This window comes from Schistocerca nitens, chromosome 7 (assembly GCF_023898315.1).
Source record: "Schistocerca nitens isolate TAMUIC-IGC-003100 chromosome 7, iqSchNite1.1, whole genome shotgun sequence".
NCBI classification, from domain to species: domain Eukaryota; kingdom Metazoa; phylum Arthropoda; class Insecta; order Orthoptera; family Acrididae; genus Schistocerca; species Schistocerca nitens.
In genome coordinates, this window is record NC_064620.1 from 359,475,094 (window position 1) to 359,499,571 (window position 24,478).

Consider the following 24,478-nt stretch of genomic DNA (forward strand, 5'->3'; position numbering starts at 1 on the left):
TTCCTCTGTCGTGTAATTCTACAATCTTTGAATTTGCTTTTGCAAGCTGATGACTTAGTTCTTTTCTTGTGGCAGGGCTTTGATTACTTAATTCTTCCTGGAATGTTATAATTTGGTTCGGTAGGTCCAATTTAACAGCATAAGAGTTTTCAGAAGTCCGATTCCCTAACTCATTTTTGAAAACGTCACTATTTTTAACAATTTCACTGTTTGTTTCTGCACGTTCTTTCGTCAGAACATCACAGTTTCTTGCAATTTGACTTCGTAAATCACTTTATATCTCACTCTTGACAGTGTCACTGTTTCTAGCAATCTTCATTCTTTATTTTGGAAATATGTATTCCTAATTCACTTCGTGAAGCCCAACTTTGTCTTGCCACTCAAATATTATTTGCTAAATCTGTTGAATTTTCAGTACTCTGATTTAGTCCTGATCCTGAATCGTCTCCTTCAAATAAGTCCATAACCGAATCTCTTTTCTCTATTTCTGTTGCCATTTTACAAAATTTTAAGAATAATGACAGTCTAAACTAACCGTTTCACACGAAAAAGAAGAATCACAACTAACAAATTAATTGTTTCTATTTCCCACCATGATGAAATTTCCTACTTCATTATTCTAGATCAAGTTACATTCGATGTCTTATCCAGTCCCGTTGTTCACAGATCGTAATTGGTTTCCAGTCAAGTTACGCTACAATAAGTTTTACATCCATCTGAATCTCTTTACGTTATCTGAAAAGTACATCACGAGTTAACGTTTCTTTGTATGATAATAAATTCGTCGATGACGTAACCACGTTTGACACGCCTCTTTCAATGATATTTATACAGTGACTTACCCACTGGACGGATATACGTCATTTTTATTGACCGTTAGAAGATGTGTACACAGTAATCAGTTACCAAATTATACGTAGCCGGTACTCTCAATGTAGACTTTGTTGTCTCTTAGCGGGGTTATGATTACGTCTGCATGAAGAAATTATACTAGATTAGAACTGTTAGTTTCATTAATCACTAACTACCAAATAAAGCCAGTTTCTTCATTATATCTTCTGTAATCGTAATTACTTAGATGACTGACAACTTCCAAATTAACATTACCTTATCTACTCATATGAGCTACAAATTCCACTCTTTACGCCACTTACAACAGAACTGCTTTGTGCAACATCTCAGACTTGAATACTTTCTATGAAATCTGAAACAGAATTACTTCTTACAATTCTTCCCGCCAACTGCGCGAGTGCACAGATATTACATTTAAAGGAAAAAATTAATTTTTAACATCTCTGGTAAAGATATTATTTGAAGAAACGTAGTGAAAAACAGGTTTACCTATTTTCGTATTAAAGCTTTCAAAATTACCAAAACTACGTGTAATATAAAGTAGCAATACATGAAGTAAGGAATGTCACAGAATGTAGTTTTGCTCGATATGAGCTTCTTCGGATACAAATGAAAATACAGATACCGAACGATATCAGAGAACTTATAATGTGTATTAGGCGCTAGTTTGGAGAGATTTGTTAAGGCTGCTTGGTGACTGTGTCTTACATCCACGGTCTCCGTGGCGCTATCGTTCAACAAAATAATACAAGACTGCTTTCTTACCATGTTACACTGACCTACCTTGACACGAAGAATATTCGAATCTTGCCGTGCGCAACACATTCTCTCGATTCCTCATCCACGGGAAACGCCTGGTTGCGGACTGCGGAGATCCTGTCAAGCTGCCACTCGCCAATATGTACCTTTGACGAAGTCTGGCAGAGTAGATGTAGTGTGCAATGACGTACCCATATCAGTAATCCAAACAAAGTTCGACTCAACACCTGTTCATGTTAGATCGATTGGTGTTGCCGTTGTTGCACCTCTGTTTACTAAATTTGACAGCCTAATGCCCCAAATCACCTCCAAATTTAATAATGTATTCTTCCCACTATTTTGTATACGCACAGTAAGTATCAGTTGGTTATTTGCTATACTTTCTGATGATACAGTTTTAATGGCCAGGGTAGTCATATTGTGGGTACTGTAAAACTTTGCCCATACGTGATACGAATCATGCTATAGTTTTGTTTTCTTTCTCTTTATGCTACGCAGTGTTCTTACCGATCTGCCAACTTCTTGACTTCTTAATGCAACTTACACTTATTCTGTGCTTCCAGGAACGTCGAGTCACTAGAGAAGTGCTTGGGAGGCATGTTACTTGGGCAGAGCCTATCCATTGGTGCCTCCATCTGCTTTCAGCTGTTCCAGCTTGCCACAGTGAGTCTCTTAAACTACCTTACCATTTCCGTTGTACTGAACCATACATCTACTGCGAGAATCATTCGAATTATTTCGATGTCTAGCGAATAAAATAACTTCACAATGCCCGTTACACAATAACTGATTTTTTATCGTGCTTAAATAAATATGACCGTTTCTCTTATGAGAACGATAATGTTTCCAGTAAATCTCTGCATTTAATTTATAGAGATTTTGAAAAATAGAATCTTCTTGATAAAGAATTTTTATCAGCCCCACACCACAGTAAAACATATATTTACAACGAGTTTCGGCAAATTTTAATTTTCACCTTCTGATAATCTATACACATCAAACATTATTCCACTCTCCGTAGTGGACTGTTATCTAGTCGTGAACGTAGAGAAACTCCTGTCGCTGGATCAGAGGCTCCAGTGTAGCGTCAGGTAATAAAAACATAATTGTGGTTTCATGTATGTAGATGATCTGAAGACGACAGTTAAATTTTGCCGAAACTAGTAGTCTACGTATGTAATTACTGTGGTCCGGAGGAATAAAACTTCTCTAGGAGGAAGATTATATTTTTCGTATTAAGAGATCGCTCTCCCGCTGACAGTGTCAGATAATCATAGTCTTGAAATTTTGTTTTATTTAATACGGCTTAGTAAAACGCATCCCACTGAGGCAGAGATATATTTTCATAGCACAAGCAGCTATTTCTGCGGCGTTTGCTGTAGGTACATGCCTCTCTGAGCCAATAAAACGAGATTAGCTGAATGCTGCCATGTGGTGAATTCAATTCTAATTTAATTTATGTTACTTTCATGCAATATTTTGCACTTTTTCTGCAAACGATTATCCATTGTTCATACTTCAGTTGTAAGTCGAAATTTCGAATGCGCAGCTTAAAATGAGCGGGAAGCGGACTTCACAGAATCGGCGGCACGGGTGAGGGGCCCAGGGCAATCTTACTGGATGAACAGCGTGGCAGCCCAAGTAACCTGTAATTCCAAACGCCTGTTCCTTAATTACGAACACACTAAAGTCTGCATCGAGAGACAACGAAGAGTCGTGGGAAGTAAGTCAGACGTTCAACGACAAAGTTTCCTACGCACGAATTCTGATGTGAAATGTTACTTCCATTAAATTCTAGAGTTCTTCGTGAATTGCAATACTTTTCCCCAGAAATCTATGTCAAAATGTAGCAGCGATTATAATCCTCCGTGTAAACAATTGTTCAAGAAGAGATGTTCCATACCACGCACGCGCAATGTACGGCCCGTGTGCTCCAGTTCTCATCTCACAATGGCGTACTGTGTTGTACAGGTTAGAACTATCTTCCTCTGAACTATGTAGTTATGTTCTGTTTTCCATTGCAAGACTTCATCCACACCTTTTGAGAGCATCGACGATCAAGATCCACTCCTAAAGAGGCCTTAGGAGCCAAAAACTTTATGAACATCGGAAAAAATACGTTCTGTTATAATGGCTGATCAAACAGTATCCATTCGAGGGCGTTGCTGCAGCGTATATGCAACGTAGCCTCACCCTCGACGAGGGTATATAAGCACTTACATGTAGGGCAGGGACCAATGTGGCAATCGTGTCTTTCCGACGTTCGTGTGATAAATGCGGAAACGCAAACTATGGCGACGTTATCACCAAACCCGTCCAATCAAGACATTGACATACATTAATGACTTATCATTCCACATTGATGAAGAAGTGAAGTTAGTTCTTTTTACTGATGATACAAGTATAGTAATAACATCCAAAAACCAAGAACTTAGTGATGTAATTGTAAATGATGTTATTCATAAAATTATTAAGTGGTTCTCAGAAAACGGACTCTCTTTAAATTTTGATAAAACACAGTATATACAGTTCCGTACAGTAAATGGCACAACTCCAGTAATAAATATAGACTATGAACAGAAGTCTGTAGCTAAGGTAGAATTTTCAAAATTTTTAGGTGTGTCCATTGATGAGAGGTTAAACTGGAAGCAACACATTGATAGTCTGCTGAAACGTCTGAGTTCAGCTACGTATGCTATTAGGGTTATTGCAAATTTTGGTGATAAGAATCTCAGTAAATTAGCTTCCTATGCCTACTTTCATTCACTGCTTTCGTATGGCATCATATTCTAGGGTAATTCATCGTTGAGTAGAAAAGTATTCATTGCTCAAAAACGTGCAATCAGAATAATTGCTGGAGCCCACCCACGGTCATCCTGCAGACATCTATTTAAGGATCTAGGGAACGATAACCTCACAGTACATATATTCACTTACGAAATTTGTTGTTAATAATCCAACCCAGTTCAAAAGTAATAGCAGTGTGCATAGGTATAACACCAGGAGAAAGGATGATCTTCACTAAGCAGGGTTAAATCTGACTTTGGCACAGAAAGGGGTAAATTATGCTGCCACAAAGTCTTTGGTCACCTACCAAACAGCATCAAAAGCCTGACAGATAGCCAACCAACATTTAAAAATAAATTAAAAGAATTTCTAGACGACAACTCCTTCTACTCATTGGCTGAATTTTTAGATATAAATTAAGGGGGGGAAAAAACTTAAACATTAGTGTCATGCAATATTTTGTGTAATGTAATATCTTGTACAGACATCTTTTATTAACCTGACACGTTCCACATCATTACGAAGTGTCGTATTCATGATCTATGGAACAAGTATTAATCTAATCTCTGCGTGCTGTTATTCTTTTCTTGACTGCCGAAGGACAAACATCGGCAGACATCCATCTCACAATGAAAAATGGGTATGGGGAAGCATATGCTTCGAAAACCACTGTTGTGCGCCGAAGTTTCCTGCTGCCTCATGCTAACGCAGGTCCCCATATCACAAATGTCGAAACGCAGAAGTTACACTAACTCAAGTGGGAGATACTGGAGCATCCGGTCTATAGTACTGAACTCTCCAAATGGTTCAAATGGCTCTGAGCACTATGGGACTTAACATCTATGGTCATCAGTCCCCTAGAACTTAGAACTACTTAAACCTAACTAACCTAAGGACATCACACAACACCCAGCCATCACCTGAACTCTCCCCATGCGATTATCGCGCCTTAGATCGATTAAAGAAGACCGTGAGAGGTCGACGATTACTGTCGTAGGGGGACGTGTGACAGAAAGTTACGGACTTCTTCACGCAGCCCTACGCGGCGTTTTACCGAACACGTATCTTCAACATGCTGCGATGGTGGGGGGATTTCCTCAGTGCTCACGGCGAATTTGTCTGATTGGCATACCGATTGTGGACTATACGGCATTCGAACTGAAACTTTTTGATCGTCCCTTACAAATTGCCTTCAAATTTTGCGCCGTAATTTTGTGTGTTTTCCTTTTCCATTTTGCATCAATAAATTTACTTCTAAAATGCAACACATGAAGAGCTATTTGTTAACAAGTTCCTTACAAAGTGCCTTGTGTCTATCTAGAATCAAATGTGCGTATAAACATACAGTAAAATGACAGCTCGCTTGAGTTTTCTTTACAAGTGCAACTAAAAGGCACGTTTTGCTTTCTCCTTTTCAGAGTGCGGAAAGCCTGGCAGAGGCCGGCAAGTTCGGCTGCTACCTGTCCGTCATGCTGGCTCAGCTGTTCGTCTACTGCTGGTTCGGAGACGAACTCATCACAGAGGTGAGCTGCTACTTGATTGCCGCGATTAAACTGACCTCATGGGAAGCGAAATGTAACACCAAGGATATTATAAGTGTTGGTATATAGTATGTACAGCTGTCAGCAACTGAATCGGGGACAGCTGCCTTGTAGCATGTAAGCGTGTGGCACCTCCTTTAGTTCTGATTACAACTGCAACGTACCATGCCGTTGTTCCATGAGACGTGACAAACTTAGGAGAATCATCATTATCCATGGCCGATTAACTACTGCTCACGGAGGGAGTTCGTAGCTTGCTCCAAGGTGCGCACTTTATGATCAAACCATTCGGTTAAATTTATTTTATCGTAATTAGGATGTAATAATTGCTTTATTGACCTTGTGTGGCAATCGGAATCGTAAATTACGGTAGACAGTTGCGCGCCGTAGATGCTCAGCTATGTGACGGCTGACCACTCTCTTTTGCCTGGGAGAGTTTGCAATCTACCATACGAATTAGTTTAAATGATAGTAAAGAGATGTTCATAGCAGATCATTGTAGAGGAAACCTAATAATAATTGTGATGTTAACTGCCTTTGGGGTGACAATCATACAGGATGTTAGTTCGACATGGAGCTCTTAAATTCGCAGGGATGTTAATGTACCTATATTCGCACTATGTAATTACTTTAATTAAATGGCTCTGAGCACTATGGGACTTACCATCTGAGCTCATCAGTCCCCTAGAATTACTTAAACCTAACTAACCTAAGGACATCACACACATCCATGCCCGAGGCAGGATTCGAACCTGCGATCATAGCAGTCGCGCGGTTCCAGACTGAAGCGCCTAGAACCGCTCGGCCACAGCGTACTTTAATTAGCACAGTACTTTTCATCAAAAGTAACGTCATATCCTTTTAATGAGTAGCATGATGAGCGTTGAAGATACTTATCCGCTGTGCTGGTAAAATATTTAACGTTAGTATTATAAAAATATTGCAGACAAGGTAAAAAAAAAGCTTAAGTCACTTAGTAATATGTAATCAGAAATTACGTAATGTGTCACAGTTACTACCTATACCTGACTGTAATCAACATAAGCTCATGCATTACAAAATTTGGCTGATTTGCAACTTAAGTATGAAACCTCAGTGTTAACTTGACGAACGAATTTCTGTTTAGATAAGTAGAAGCTTTTACCACTGTAAAAGATTTGCTTTAAAACATTCAAACAATCAGGATGTTGATTTTTAAGTACACAAATAAACACTTAAGATAAGCATTTGTTCTATAAATAACTTTATTATTACTCATCTTGCAGATCAGATTGTGTCGTGGTTTTCACACTTTTGCTAGTATGGCTTCCACTTTACGTTGTAGTACAGAGAAAAAACACAGTTACATGTCGTAACACAGACCAGACAAAACTGTTGAACTTTAAGTGATAACGAGATATGTCCAAGAATATTTAACAAATGCTACTGAAACGTGAAGCTGTAGCTTACTATTTGTGGCTCTGAAAGCTGCTGGAACTTCAATTGTTCGTGTAGCCAGTCGTGTGTCTCTTGCAGCTTGCAGAGGCTCCTGATCCGCAATACAATTGGACTTCTACTCCACAATAACTCCGAGTAAACCTCTTCTTACGTAATACACCGTTTAGCTGCACTTTTTATGAATTACACTCGTGATCAGAAAAAAGAGAACACCGGGAACGACTAGACAGAGGACGATTGTATTTACAGGACATGCACATTAGTATGACCTGCAGAAATGATTAACGTTTTAGTTACCTGGGTTCAGTACGTGTCCTGTTGCCTAGTAGGCACATGGTCTAACATGGGCACTGATAACTTGTTCCATTCGTGAAAGTATAGACGCGTATAATGCGCGAATGGCATCCTGTGGTATAGCTATCCATGCTGCATTCTCCAGCTTGCAAAGTTCAAATGGCTCTGAGCACTATGGGACTTAACATCAATGGTCGTCAGTCCCCTTGCAAAGTTCACCTGTGGGGGTTGGCATTGGGTCACAGCGCTGCACTAGTCGTTTCCCCATATCCCACACATTTTCGTTTGGTGACATGTCTGATGATCTGGCAGGCCAGGGGAAAAGATAACATCATGTGACAGCAAGAAGGCACGTGTTCATGCAGTAACATGTGGTCGTGCATTGTCTTGCTGAAAAATGGCGTCTGTAGTGGTGTGCAGAAAGGCTATGGCTAGGTGTCACTGGGTGTCATTCAAGTAGGTTACACCAGTGACAGTGGCCTGGACAAGGATCAATTGTGATTTATGGTTGTACCCAATAGCACTCCACACCACAAGGCCTCGAGTGGGTGCAGATGTCGTGTGCGAATGCAGTCAATGGGATGCCGCTCCTCCCGTCTGCGGCGAACCAAAATGCGACAATCATTTTGAAACAAACAGAACCTGGATTCGTGATAAGTCACTATCAGATGCCATTCCTGTTCCCAGTGATGTCTTTTCATATATCATTGCCGTCTAGCATGTTTCGGCATATTCATTAAAGTTAGGGGAGAAGTGGATGACGCACACGCAGCCCATGTCATGAGAAACGGCTACGGACTGTCACCTCTGATAGTGTGAGATGTTTTGCACCGTTCCACTGTTGCGCCGGAGCCGTGGAGGACGCAGATCAGTCCTGCAATGCCGTTCGGATGAGTTGTCGATCTTCTTGGGGGTGGCCTGGGTGGTACCACCTGACCCATCTCGTCGAGTTCTACGGCGTTGCGTGATCCATTCTGCACACACCCGTTGTACTGTCGATACACTTCGTCCAGCACGTGCAGAAGTTTTCTGGATGGATGCATGATATTCTCTCATGTCAATATTGCGCCCTCTTTCAAACTCACTGATTTGACGGTAGGGCTCGCGCATACATCTTCGAGGCATCGTGCACGTCTGTTCAAATCACCATGATCTGTTACCTTCGGTTTATAGCGACAACTGAAGACGTAGGCATATTTTACCGGTAGGGGGTGTTGCGCCGTGAAATCGATGTTGAACCTGAATCGGCCGCCCGACATTGTACAAATGCTAATGATTTCTGCAAAAGATACGAATGTACATGTCCTGTGAATATTAACGCCCTATCCCTAGTCGTTCAAGGTGTTCTGATTTTTCTGAACATGAGTGTAGTAACACCATTCCGCAGTCATCTGAGGATAATTTTGACAGTACTCGATTTTCACTATACAAACACCATACGCGCGCACTGTACTACTTAGACAGTCCTTGTTCTAGAGTTATCTCTTCTCAAAAAGGTCGTGATACCACCGCTCATATTAATATACGTGAATACGGTTGGCAATTGGTACTTATTTCTAAAGCCATGATTGTTGATAATACACAATATATAATTTTACAGTCCTTTTAAGACTCTAAGATCCTTAGAAAAATAAACGGAACACGATATATGTAATTATTTCTTAATATATTCTAGTAAATGTGTAACTTAGCTTGTTTGCAATTTCTGTCAAGAAGTGGTAACACATTACCAGCGATTTGTAACACACCAGTTTTTACAATCAGATTGCGTCATTGCAACAGCTAGATGGAACTCCTTCAGCGGTGCCAACTGTTGTTTTTCAACGTTATAATGTGTAAGGACGAACAATTAACGTCACCGAAATTTAGTAATTATGTTAACAAAGATATTGTTTAGTGTTGTAATGATACCTGTATCGGTACAACCTCCCGCTCGAAGGCGGAAGACGGGTGCTCATTGGCATAGAATTCAAATGACTTGCGGCCACAGAAGCACACTCATGACCGTGCAGTGTCCTCCAAACCATTCTGACACATTCTGGGTTCGATGGGTTGATGCATTACTGCAGAATGCTGTAGTTGGACAGACGGACGCACTTGGACTGACAGTAGGCTTCTGTGTTATTCGCCAGAGAGAGAAAGACGATGCAGGACGAATCAAGAGACTCATTTCTTCATCTCCTGACATCTATTGTAGCTTCCTCTCCGTATATTTATGGTGATTCTTGATTTGAATAGGCTGGCCTCGTAGCCGAGCGGTTCTAGGCGCTTCAGTCTGGAACCGCGCGACCGCTACGGTCGCAGGTTCGAATCCTGCCTCGGGCATGTATGTGAGTGATGTCCTTAGGTTAGTTAGGTTTAAGTATTTCTTAGTTCTAGGGGACTGATGACCTCAGATGTCAAGTCCCATAGTGCTCAGAGCCACTTCAACCTTTTTTTAATTTGATTTTTTTTTTTTTTTTTTTTGCAACGATCGGATGTGGGTAAGAGATGGTTAACAGAGAGAAATGCTTAGTATGGAGTCTGGCCGTGTTACTTAAACGACAACCTTATTTTCTTTACAAATATTAAAGTCATCAGTTTCTCAAACGGAATGAAAAAGTTGCTTTGAAAAGGTAACAGTTCATGCCATTTACTTCGTTTATTGAGGTAGTAGGTAGTACACTCTCTAACGAAGGCTAGACAGAACCATGCTCACATCAGCAGTTAAATTTAATTACATTTTCACACTGTGCCATTGTCGAAGTGTTTTTCCAAACTATAGTAACGCGTTTTAAAAGCTCATTTTAAACTTAATGTCTGTTATAATAATAATATAACTTGCCAGCAGAGACTACTGGGTAATAACGACGATTCAGATTTGTCCATTGCTTTTGTGCGAAATTACACTCATCCTCCTCGAATAAACCGCTAAATCATTCACTTTGCAGTATCATTCGATAGGAAACTTACGAACTCGTATTTTATGAAAATCTGCGAACTGTCCATATGAGTTTGTGCGACTGGACGGCATACGACCTTTACCACGCTGAACCTCAACATCGATTCTCATTAAGGCAAGCGAGCAGTAGTGCTTGAGCTCTGGTCAAGGGAACAGCATCATGCCTTCTGCTGGGAAAAGCGAGCTCAGTTCTGAATGTTCTAGAGCAGGGGTACGACTGTCTGTCATATCACTGTTTGTAGCAGCATACCCTACATTCTTTAGTTACCAAGGACGTGTATGAACTGAATGTGGTCTGTCAGTGGGGATAGTCTGCTATGCTTGTGGGAGACACCAAAGAAAGGAAGTGGTAAAACAATTAGCACTGGACATCTTGCCTTATTGTTAGAACCTCATGTTGTGGAACTGATAGTTATATTAAAAACTCAGCTCATTTAATTAAGAGATAAATGTGAGCCCCAAGCAACATTCTTGTCATTCTTGATGTTGTGTCGTTATTTCGCATGATTCCGGTGAACGAAGCTGGATAAAACTGAAGACATTCTCCATGAAAGTTGCGAGGGGTACGAAAGTAGCTTTTGGCAAGTGCCCCGTTTTGAAGAGAACTCTTCATCTACATCTACAATCCACACGTAAGTGTCTGGCAGAGTGTTCTTCGAACAACCTTCAGACAATTTCTCTACCGTTATACTCTCTAACAGAGCTTAAGAAAAGTGAATATTTAAATCTTTGTTTAACAGCTCTGCTTTCTCTTATGTTATTATGAGGATCATTTCTCCCTATGTAGTCTGGCGAAAAAAATAAAAAACAAAAAATATCACATTCACAGGAAAAGTTGTGAGATGTCAAGTTCTCGCCGCAATGGAAAGGCGCATTTGTCTTAAGATTGCCACCACAACTCGGCTATCACATCCGTGGCACTCCCTATCCTACTTCGCTATAATGCAAAACGAGCTGTCATTCCTTAGACTTTATCAGTGTCCTCTGTCAAAAGTTTCAGGTACGAATTGCGTATCGTAAAGCAGTAATCTAGCACAGGAAGGACAAGCGTAATGTAGGCAGTCCCCTTAGTAGACGTGTTTCATCTTCTAAGTGCTCTCCCAATAAAATGTAGTCTTTGGTTTACCTTCTCCACAACGTTTTCTACGTCATCCCCCCAGTTTAAGTTTTCGTAATTGGAATTCCTAGGTATTTGGTTGAACTGACTGCCTTTAAATTCGTGTAATTTATCGTGTAACCGAAATTTATAGGATTTCTTTTCGTATCCATGTGGATCATCCCATGTTTTTCCTCATTTGGAGAAAATTCCCACTTTTCACACCATAAAAATACCTGGTCTAAATAATTTTGCAACTCGTTTTGACCTTCTAATGACTGTATTATACGGTATTACATGGAAACAATCTAAGAGAGCCGTTCGGATTGTCTCCTAACTCGTTTATGTAGATTACGAACAACAGAGGGCCTATAACACTTTCTTGGGGAACCGCGAATATTGCTTCTGTTTGACTCGATGTTTTCAATCGATTACTGTCTACTGTCAGCTCTCTGAAAAGAAATGACGAATCCAGTCGCTCAACTGAAGCGATAATCCAGAAACTGCCCATTTGATTAAATGTGCCTTGTGAGGTACTGAGTCAAAACCTTCTGGAAATCTAAAAATCCGTTGTAGACGGTATTCACTACTTAGTGGGAATAAAGAGCTGGATGTGTTTCACAAAAACGATTTTTCTGAATCTGTGCTGAGTATGTGCCAATAGACCGTTTTCATCAAGATAATTCTTGTTTAAAATTACAAAGAATGTAGCAACCAGTTGCGGAAACATAATTTATTTATCTTGTTGAAAATTTTGTTGTAAATGATGTAACTATATTTTATTGTCATTTTTTCGTTTGTTAAAGCAGTTGTTGTTTGTGTACTGTCTCTTGTATTTGTTTTAGTACCTGTGATGACCGATATCAGTCGAAATAGATTCGCAACAAGATAAGTAGATTATGTTTCCGCGACTGGTTGCTACAGTCTTTATAATTTTATATTCCACGGTCTCCGCACAGAAAGGAAACCTTACGGAGGCCAACATTCAAATTTTTGTTTATGCTAAGTGTATGGAGTAGTTAAACGCTGTTTACGACATACTATAGTCGTATTTCCTACTGGATTTCTAAGCGACAGTCACGCATCGAATGAACTCGGAGCGAGGCATGAAAAAAATATCATCGCAACACAAGACAGGAGCCAGTAACATGATTACGTCACTGGAGTTATACAGGAATTGACTTCCTCACTCTGTATCTTGATTCGGGAATAGGTGCTGTTCCTAGTTGTTAACTGCGTGTGAATGACAGATGTCAATCGGCACATCGGTCCACACAAGAAAATACATAATCAGCCGTATTATCTGAGTTCATATCTCGTGAGATTATCACTTCTAACCTCCTCGCTTCTAAACTCATCTCTCCTAAACAAGAAGCACAACACATGTAGAGCGTCGTGAACATAAGAACATTCCCGTTGGTCGCTGCAAACATCCAGGATGATCGAGGGATAACTTAATCGGAAAGTAACAGGATACAGATGTGGTCTAGTATCGTTTCTTACAGAAGCGTAACACAGAAACCTGCTAGCAAGTTATGTATGCAGGCTTGTTTGAGCATTGCATTCTGCTGGAGATCTGTATGTTCATTTGAGTCGTCTTCATCGTAATGTGCTCGCTTTGGATCCTTTTCCAAGTGGACTCTCTCGGTTATGGGAAGCTATTGTACAGTCGAGCAATGACATTCTTCTCAGATCAAAGTTTTTCACATTTCGATATGACCTAATATATCTTCTATAGCAATATCTCTCTTAATCCTAACTCAGTAATGTGGCAATGGCAAAACTGCACAAAGCATTCTAAGAAAGAATGGTTTAGATGAGCAAAAACCAGTTGTTCAACTTTACTCAGAGCTCCTCTTAATGTCAGGACTCCATTAAGGTTTTTTGTATTAATTAATTACATGCGTCATAGACGTCCTTGTCACTTTCGTTGAGTAACAAAAATTGATAGTTACATACTACGAATGAAGGCAACTTTCATTAGCGAGGATGCATAAGGGAACTGATGTCGCTACACTGTAATACTGTTTCGCGCTACAGAAGATGTCTGATGTTCTTTTGCAGAGCGAGAATGTTAGCACGGTGGTTTACTCGACAGTGACGTCACTGCAGGGATACCCCGTGACTCTGAAGCGGTCTCTGCTCCTCATGATGACTCGCGCGCAGCGTCCTCTCCACATTACGGCTGCAGGGTTCTTCGATCTCTCCAGGGAGTCTTTTGTGAAGGTAAGCAACGCCGTATCCCCCCCCCCCGCCCCCCCCCCCCCCTCCGCCTTCACGCACGCTTCACCTGAGTCTCGTAAATTGCCGCTACGTATCCAACCAATCTCGGCTTTGCGCCATGTTCAAAAGTACGAGGGTTAGAACTGTGATAGAGGAAACTATTTATTTACAGCTCGTACAAATTAGATACGTGTTTCAAAGTTTTACTGACATTCTCTGTCTCTATCTCTCTATTAGTCTTTCTCTCTCTCTCTCTCTCTCTCTCTCTCTCTCTTGAATCCATAATACCAACTACTAGTCAGGAGCATTGGTCCTACTTCCGTAGACTGATGAGCTACACAACAGGGCGAAATCTTTCAGATATAAAAAAACTGCAAGATGGAAAAACTAGACCAGTTATTCTTTGCACTTACACTGACATGACAATTCAAGAGGCCTCATCTTCAAAACTATCCAGACGATCTGAATTTTGTAACACTTTGAAAAATATGTATAGATATTGACAACCCTGAAATATTACGACATCTGTATTATTTACCAAAGAATACAAACGCTTCACCTGAGTCTCGTAAATTGCCGCTACGTATCTAACCAATCCCAGCTTTGCGCCATGTTCAAAAGTACGAGGGTTGGAACTGTAGTAGAGGAAACTATTTATTTACAGTTCGTACAAAATACACAGTGTTTCAAAGTTTTACTGACCTTCTAAGTAGTCACCAGCATTGTGCATAACCCGTCGCCAACGATGTGGAAGTCGTAGGCTACTCTTAGCAATGCTATTTGTGTTGACAATTCGACCAGTGCGGTCTATTGCCCGACGAACTTGTAGCAGTTCTGAAGCGAATGCCGTGAAGTGTTTCCTTCAGTTTAGAAATCGAGTTGAACTCACGAGGGCTTAAGTCAGGGGAGAGCAGTAGGTGATATAGCACATAGCAGCCCAATCAGTCAAACAAATCAGTAACAGCTTGCACTGTACGTGCTTGAGCATTGTCCTGCAAAATGATGGTCAGGTCCTGCAGAAAGTGTTATCACTTCTGTCTCTTTGCTGTTCTTTTTTGGAACACAACCTACGACCAGCTTAGAGACAGAAGTGATGACTCTTTCTCCAGCACCTGACCATTATTTTGCGGGACAGTGCTGAAGCAGGTACAGTGCAAGCCGTTACTGATTTGTTTGACTGATAGGGCTGCTAAGTGCTATTCCGCCTACTGCACTCCCCTGATTTAAGCCCTCGTGAGTTCAACTCGATTTCTGAACTGAAGGAAACATGAAATGCCTGGGTTAGCAGGACAGAGCGGATTAAGTTGTGGAAAGGGGTCCAAAATAAGTTCCTGTCAGTTGCACTCAAATACACAGTTTATTTGTCAACGCACAATATTACAACAACGATGCAAACATTTAAAACATAAATCGACCTCCCTTGATTAACTTTAGATCGGCTGTAGGCCACACTCAAAATCCAATACACAAGGCCTAAGCAAGAAATTGAAATACAAGGTTCTTCTGGAGGTTTCACCCAAAAATATTTTCTAAATCTTCAATCTAAACAGGCTGAAGGCCTTAGCAATTTAATTTTAATGGAACATGGCTGGAGGCTGCATATTAAGCAGTTAGAAGAGTTTCAATTTTAAAAGGCAGAAGGCCGTATCTTAAAACATTTCATGCAAAATGGCAAGACAAGAACATTAATTTAACAGATATTAAAACTCGGCTGCACATTAGAAAATAATTAAACGGCTTAAGCCCTAGAAAGAAGAGTTTCAATTTTGAAAGGCAGAAGGCCACATCTTAAAAAATTTCGTACAAAATTCTGCTGAAGGCCCCTATAAAAGATAACAATCCCATGCCTTAAGGGCAAGGCAGGAACATTAAGAGATATTAATATTCGGCTGAAGGCGGCATATCAACAAAATATGTTTAACGGGTTAAGGCGTAGAAAAAGAGTTTCAAATTAAAAGGCAGAAGGCCTTATCTTAAAACATTTCATGCAAAATGGCAAGACAAGAACATTAATTTAAGAGCTATTAAAACTCCTCTGAAGGCCGCACATCAACCAAATAACTAAAATCCAAACAGGGAAATTACTACGTAACACACAAGGAACGGCGCTCAGAAGTTTCCAAGGGGCGGCCTGGGATTGTAACACTAACGCCCGTTGGGTGAGACAGGCAGCCTGTCCAACGACTTCTTAATCTGAAGGCAACCCAACCAACAGACAGCCAACTGACTAATCAACTTTGGAAAACAGCAAAAAGTGTATATATTGTTACGATACTTTTGAACTAGGTTATAATTTACGCAATTCAGGTCAAGCTCGTGTATTTTTTTTAGATAAATAATACAGATGTGGTAATATTGCAGTATTGATAAAACTTTTGCGTATTTTTGATAAATAATTCAGGTCGTTCTGACACTTTAGAATATGGCACAAAAATGATTTTTGAATACTCTTCACCACGACATGTTTTGGATTGTGACATCAGTATGGCTGCAAAGCGTAGCTGGGCTCGTTCCGCTCGCTTGAATTTTTTAAATTTTCCAACACAGCCGTCTTGAATAATTTTAAAAGATCCATGACCACCATCTTGCTTTTTTTGAAATGTCTTCCATAGTCATTTTGGAATTTTCAGCGTCTTCATCGCAGAAAAGTAGCATGTGTTTGAACAGTGTGCCATAGTCTGCATATCATTCTGTTCTTCTGAATGTCATATAATCTCGCCATACTGTCGCTTGGAACAGCAACCAACACACTCAGAACACATTATTTGTTTCGGTCTGTAATCGAACTTTTATTTTGTTTATTGACTATCTGTTTCAGGAGCAAGTACCATCAACAGGCCATCTCCCAGCACACAGTCACCAAGGTTGTTCAAACAAACGGGTGAATTATTGACAAAAAATAAGCCTTTCAGTTGGAACAAAGTGAAGTAACTAATTTAACATCTTTGATAGCAGCTCAGGTAGAACACGTTTAAAAAGGTTTTATCTCATCGTTGGGTATAAAGGGGCATATAAAGTACGTGGCGTTGAGAAGCGACTGAAAGAGTTGAAAACAAGTTAGTTTCCAGATCCGGATGGAATCCCAATTCGATTTTACATAGTACTCTTAGACATTTTTTAACCATTAGCCCTTACTTATTTTGAATTTATCGTATCTATCGGCCAGGACAAAGTCCCAAGCGATTGATAAAAAGCGCATGTGACTCCTGTTTGAAAGAAGAGTAAAGGAATAAAAATTACAAACCAACTTCTTTAGCGTCGATTTGTCGCGAAGTTGTTGAGAATATTCTGTATCCGAATAAAATAAATAACCTTGAGACAGAGAAGCCTCTGTCAACAAATTAGTACGCGTTTAGAAAGCATCGCCCGTGCGAATTACAACTTACCTTTTCCTCGTACAGTATCCTGCGAGCGATGAATGAAGGTTACCGGGTGCGTTCCCGGACATGGAGGCGACCTATCTCAAAAAAAAAAAAAAGTTTCAAATGGCTCTGAGGACTATGGGACTCAACTTCTGAGGTCATCAGTCCCCTCGAACTTAGAACTAGTTAAACCTAACTAACCTAAGGACATCACACACATCCATGCCCGAGGAAGGATTCGAACCTGCGACCGTAGCGGTCACGCGGTTCCAGACTGCAGCGCCTAGAACCGCACGGTCACTTCGGCCGGCCTGTTAACGAAGGTCCGAGCATCCGGAATAAGTTGTCATATATGTGACTAGTTCGAAAACCTCTTAAGCTGAGCATTGTCCTGGGGCACGAGACAAGACTATCATCGGCAGTGGCCCATGGAAGTGTTACAGGACCACTCTCGTCCTCTGTATACATAATCTGTCTGACAAAAAGTGAGCACCAATCTGCAGTTGATTGCTGATGACGCTGTAGTGTATGGAAAACTGACAATCAGTGACTCTAGAAGGATGCAGGATTTCTTTGATTCTTTGTTTGCTTTGATAATGGCAACTTTCTCTAAATGTATATATATATGTACGCTAATCTAAACGAATAGGAAAAACAACCCTGTAATCTTCGAGTACAGTGTTAGTCGTGTGCTGCCTGGCACAGACACGTCGACCAAACATACAGGCCCAACGTTGCAAAATGACATGAAACAGAATGTTTGTACGAGGTCGGTAGTAGGGAGGGCGAATGGTTGTCTTCGGTTTGTAATTGTAAAAAATTATTACTCCTCCATAAAGGAGATTGCATGCAGAACATTATACTCGGATATGAATAACAAAGTGATTGACAGCGAAGCACAGTTGAACGTGCAAGGGGGCGACGTTATCGGATTACCAGTGCTTGCGGGCCTGCGCCCTTCTTCCTGGACTATCTTCTCACCCTGGCTTTTAATGTGCAGTATTGAGTTCGCTTTACAGGATCGTCATATCCCTGTGGCTTAACAAACACACTTTCCTCCGTCCGTCTTCCTAAGGCCTTATTCCCGCTGCAATGCGGCCTTGTTACTATTGACTTGGCAGTGTTAGTTGCAGAGGGTGGTCAGATGCCCTTCCTGCCGCCCCCTGAACCCCCAGGGACGGGATTGGCGCACCGGAGCTGTCTGCATGTAGTGTAAGCCATGAGATTGTGCGAACGTGTTTCAAATGTCTGCGTGTCATGTAACTGAGGCGGAAAGTGGGGGCCAGCCCGGAATTCACCTAGCAGGATGTGGAAAACCGTCTAAAAACCACATCCAGGCTGGCCAGCCTACCGGCCCTCGTCCTAATCCGCCGGGCGGATTCGATCTGGGGCTGGCGCACCTATCCGATGCCAGGGATCAGCGCATTACCACTTTCGGCTACTCTGGCGAGTTCGCTTAGCAAACACACTCTTGTGTGTAAAATGATACCATGTTCCTATTATTTATATATCTTAGCAAAAACAACAGGAAGAGCACTGATTCTGCGATAAGCAGAGTGAACAACGTTCAGCTGTCGTATGCGATATATAAGGGGTGCTAAAATAAATCTGAATTGTTCATAGAAATACAATAACTAAGCACACTAACATAATATAAACTGCTTGAGTACTTAGCAGTCACTGAAGTGTGCTAGAGTGTCATAATTGTCCAGAGGTGTATTCCTTAATAATGAGATGAGTACACACCATTCAAACAGAAAAATAAAGACAGGGCAAAGGGAATATCCCACTTGGTTCAGGATCATTTTGTTCCTCGACGCTGTCGTTATCTGAGCTCTCGTCAGTGGAGGAGTCTTTCGAAATGCCCAAGGATGTAATTATATTTTCTGTATTACTCTCAACAATCGCTTCACTGTTCCACACTTTATTAACAAGTGTTTCTATGTGGCGTAACGCATTTCTCCACTTCTCTGGCGTTATTTGTGCCACTCTTCCTCTGATAGTCTTCGAATTTCTGCGACAGTCAAGCCTTTTCATTAGGCCACGTAATTTTTAATTTGTGCCCTAATCACTTCAATGGCGTTAAAGTGGCAGTGGTATGGGGGAAGGCTAAGAAGCCTGTGGCCATGTTCTTTAACTACCTCGTCCACAACAGACTGTTGAAAGTGTGGCTTATTTTTCTTTACTATTTCCATGAGATCCGCCTTTCATATATTGTACTGAATCTTCACGTAGAGGCGTTTCAACCATTCCACAATGTCGGCTTTTCTCGTTGCCATCGGAGCTTTATTTTTAGTAACTGAATGGTACGGGGCATTATCCATTGTAAAGACAGACGGCTGATTTAAGTTTTGCAGTAGTTGCTACTTGAACCAATTCAGGAAACTATCGTGGTTCATCTTCCCGTATTCGTTTGATTTTCCTCAGTTTGAAACGAGGAGACAGTTATGCATGAAATCAGATGCGGTTCAAGCATACAACACAATAAATCTTGCAACCTTTACAAATGGAACAGCAGAACTTAAATATATGCTATAATCTGTCCAGTCTTTCCTGACAGAATGACAGGGGTTTATCCAGGTTTAGTCAAGCCACACAATGTCTTCAAACGGCACTTTAACTATAGTTATTAAAAATCGTCAACGCCACAGGACGATGTCGCCTCTCTCCATTATAGTTTTCCGCCATTAATTTTTTTTTATATCGAAAACCGAGGACTATGAAAATCTTTAACAAAGACATTTTGGTGCCACTTAGTAACTCTGCCTTGCGAAGGATAACACACAATTTCTTAATAGTTGAATTTTCTTTTCTCTCGTAATACCCATACATGTGGCTACTGTTGAAAGTAGTGCAAGTTTGTTACATGTGGTTCTGTCCTTCTCTTATTTCCCGGTGTCTGCATTTTGGATGATCCAGGCTCTTTCCTTTCTACACAGTATTTATCTTCACAAATTTTGACAGCAGTATTTTTGTCCATCTTCAAGGCGTCTGCAGCTCTTTCGAATACCTTCCTCTCTTTCTCGAAATATTCTCCCAGCGAGCACAGAAACTCACGTGTCTGATCATGCAAAACATGATAGATTTCTGAACTTTCCGTTTAGCAGCCACATTTTTTTGCACACTTCCACTACAAGTTTCAGACATTCCGTAGCGCAAAATAAACTCGCCCGTCACAGAAACAAAGCACACAACAAACGGCCCACAACTGTTTCCGTTGCCGGCCAGGAGTGACGTCTACAACTGGCTACAGTAGCCACTATCTGCAGGAGCAGAGAGATATCATAAGGGTGAACGGAAGAGGGGGCGACACCAACCACCTTCTGTGATTGATTGTTACTCAAGAACAACCAGACGTCAATCACTTCGTTATTCTGATTGTGGTATAGTGCCACCCATTCTAGAGTATTGCTTTAGCGTTTCTGGTCCCCAGCAAGTCGGATTATACACTCATGCTCATAAATTAAGGATAATGCTGATACATGGTGAAACAACGCTCTGGTGGGCGGTTTTCGGGTTTAAATCACCTTTGGGTGTGACCATGCGGTGCATTTGACCTGCGTCGTCGCACGGTGGCGCTGGCAGCAGTCCACATATGCAGAGGTGTGTTGGTGCATGTCAGAGTACGGTGCAGCGAGTAAGTGTGCAGACGTTTTCAGACGTGCTAATGGTGACTGTGTGTTGAAAATGGCTCAAAGAACACATACTGATGCCGTTATGAGGGGTAGAATACTAGGGCGACTGGAGAATGGTCAAACACTGCAGGTTGTAGCATGGGCCCACCGTGTGCCACAAAGTGTGATCTCAAGATCATGGCAACAATTTCAGCAGACAGGAAACGTGTCCAGGCGCTACAGTACGGGACGTCCACACTGTACAACACTACAATAAGACCGATATCTCACCATCAGTGTCCGCAGACGGCCACGCAGTACTGCAGGTAGCCTTGCTCGGGACCTTACCGCAGCCACTGGAACAGTTGTCTCCAGACACACAGTCTACAGACGACTGAACAGACATGGTTTATTCCCCTAGAGACCTGCAAGGTGCATTCCACTGTCCCTGGTCACAGGAGAGCCCGTAAAGCCTGGTGTCAAGAACACAGTACATGGTCATTGGAACAGTGGTCCCAGGTTATGATCACGGACGAGTCCAGTTATAGTCTGAACAGTGATTCTCGCCGGGTTTTCATCTGGCGTGAACCAGAAATCAGATACCAAACCCTTAATGTCCTTGAAAGGGACTTGTGTGGAGGTCGTGGTTTGATGGTGTGGGGTGGGATTATGATTGGTGCACGTATACCACCGCATGTCTTTGACAGAGGAACTGTATCACGTCAGGTGTATCGGGACGTTATTTTGCACCAGTACGTTCGCCTTTTGAGGAGTGCAGTGGGTCCCACCTTCCGCCTATGGATGATAACGCACGACCCCATCCAGCTGCTATCGCGGAGGAGTACCTAGAAACAGAAGATTTCAGGCGAATGGAGTGGCCTGGCTGTTCTCCAGACTTAAACCCCATCGAGCATGTCTGGGATGCTCTCGGTCGACGTATCGCTGCACGTCTTCAAACCCCTACGGCACTTCAGGAGCTCCGACAGGCACTGGTGCAAGAATGGGGGGCTATACGCCAGCAGTTGCTCGACCACCTGATTCAGAGTATGCAAAATCGTTCTGCGGCCATTATACGTTCAAATGGTGATCATGTCCCATATTGATGTCGGGGTACATGCGCAGAAAACAGTGGCGTTTTGGCGTTTTGTAGAACATGTGTTTCAGGACGGTTTTCTCAACTTATCACCAATACCGTGGACTTACAAATCTGTGTCGTGGGTGTTCCCTATGTGCCTATGCTATTAACGCCAGTTCTATATAGTGTCACGTTGTGTGGCACCACATCCTGCAATTATCCTTAAATTATGAGCAAGAGTGTAGGAAATCGTTGAATCATTTCAAAGGCGTACTGCTAGATTTGTTACCGGTAGGTTTGATTGGCATGCGAGTATTACGGAAATGATCTGTCACTTCAAATGGAAGTGTCTGGACTAAAGACAATGATTGCTCTTTTCGGAGATCACTATTGACGGTGTTTAGAGAATATGTAGTTGTGACAGGCTGCAGAACTATTATGCAACCAGTAACTGACATTTCGCGAAAAGACCGCAAAGTCACGAGATGCTGGAACTCGTACGGAGGCATAAAGACGGTGGTTTTACTCTCGCTGCATTTGCGGGTGGAACAGGAAAGGAAATGACTAGTATTGGTATAAGGTACCTTCCGTCATGCACCATACGGTGGCCTGTGGTGTATATGTTTAGATGTAGATTTAAACTGATACCAACAAAGGTTTGGCTCAGACTAAAATTAACCCTGTTAAAGTGTTGTGGGCTAAGAGCCGCTCATTACACGTGTCACAGACTGCCAGAATAAGAATAAACATACCTAGATACTCACAGGCCTAAACGCTCTAGTGATAATTTAGAACAGTTCACGGAAGACGGACGTCATCAATGTCCATTCGCTGTTACAAATAATATACCTTTTTGAAACTTCCTGGCAGATTAAAACTGTGTGCCGGACCGAGACTCGAACTCGGGATCTCTTCCTTTCGCGGGCATGTGCCCTGCCATCTGTCACGTCTCCGCAATATCCTTTCTTTCAGGAGTGCTAGTCTGCAAGGTTCGCAGGAGAGCTTCTTTAAAGTTTGGAAGTAGGAGACGAGGTACTGGCAGAAGTAAAGCTGTGAGGACGGGGCGTCAGTCGTGCTTGGGTATCTCAGATGGTAGAGCATTTGCCCGCGAAAGGCAAAGGTCCCGAGTTCGAGTCTCGGTCTGGCACACAGTTTTAATCTGCCAGGAAGTTTCATATCAGTGCAAACACCGCTGCAGAGTGAAAATCTCATTCTGGAAATATGCCCTTTAGTACAAACTACTGTCAATTTTTTGACCACTAATCCTCTCGTAGCCCATTTCCAATATTACTTCTTTTGTTTTTTATTTTTAGATAGTTATTTACTCAGGAATAAAGCACCTTGAGGATAATAGTGGCTGAATTTAACTAGCAATACAAAGATAAATGTATCACATAACTCATTAATTTCTTTCTTTTTCCAGGTTTTAAATGTATCTTACTCATTCTTCGCCATTCTTCGGAATTTCAAGGAAGAGTAGGAGTGAATGAATTCCTGTCGCTGCACAAACCGGAACTGAAGCTACTACTACGCCTTGTTGCGGTGCACTGAAGTAGGAGCACAACATTAACATCTCCTTGGCGAGATAGTTCAGAATGTCGACAAGTTTAAGATAATACGTCTCAGCTATGTCTTTTTGTTCTGGAAAACATAATTTGCAAACAAGCTGAAAGCATTGTAGTACTGTGGCCGTGGAACGATGGCTAATTAAAACATGGATCTAAAATAGTTCTTTACACGGAAACTGGGTCGTCTACTGTTTCTCTGAAAAAATTCAGAACAGTTGTGAAAGAACACAGATCATCTAAAAGATGGGCAATCTTCACATTTACTTCTTCAGGTTTGTTTCCGTCAGCAACTGGGTGCTCCCAGCGAGGAGGAAGGGCAGTATCGGTCATAAATTTTTAATATGTTTAATACAGATGTTTTACAGCTACTGTGTGCCTATCTTCAGTGAATTTATATCCAAATCATGATGACTCATAGTAAATAAAATTAAACATGGTCTCATGTAGCAATTACAGATAACAAACAATTTAATACTTCGTCATCTGTATTTGCCACATGGTACCATGTACCGATAAGTAATCATGACGGATATAACTGCACTGAATAGCTACAAAGTAGCTGAAAACGATCTTCATTAAACATCAAAAATTTACGATCGATGTTGCCCTTCCTCCTATGTGGAACCACACAAGGATGCTTCCTGTCCTCGTGATGATTAAATTTTATAATTAGTTGGGTGAAATGATTCCCTGTCAATCAAATGAATATTAGTATCTTGTGAGACGACATTCAGCATAATTATAGGGGCTGATGTTCCACAATATTGAAATCTCAAAGATTCTCTCATAATATTGACAGCTATGGTAGCTGAACGCTATAACTCTTTTAGCAAAATGAAGATAATGCGATTAATTTCAAATTTATACAAGCTAAGATTAAAAGTTTTGCTACTGTTGTAGCTTTGTTGTGTATATTTTATGTACCGGAC

The 24,478-nt window shown here is 41.3% G+C and overlaps 1 protein-coding gene across 1 annotated transcript in view; it reads left to right on the plus strand.

The window, feature by feature from the left end:
• Positions 1 to 23,461, plus strand: part of LOC126195625 (putative odorant receptor 92a) — a 67,274-nt gene extending 43,813 nt beyond the window's left edge. The window contains exons 4-7 of the mRNA XM_049934251.1: positions 2,175 to 2,274; positions 5,817 to 5,921; positions 13,772 to 13,933; positions 23,405 to 23,461. Of these exons, the coding sequence (XP_049790208.1) occupies positions 2,175 to 2,274; positions 5,817 to 5,921; positions 13,772 to 13,933; positions 23,405 to 23,461 (424 nt within the window). The remainder of the gene's footprint in view (positions 1 to 2,174; positions 2,275 to 5,816; positions 5,922 to 13,771; positions 13,934 to 23,404) is intronic.
• Positions 23,462 to 24,478: the final 1,017 nt, after the last annotated feature.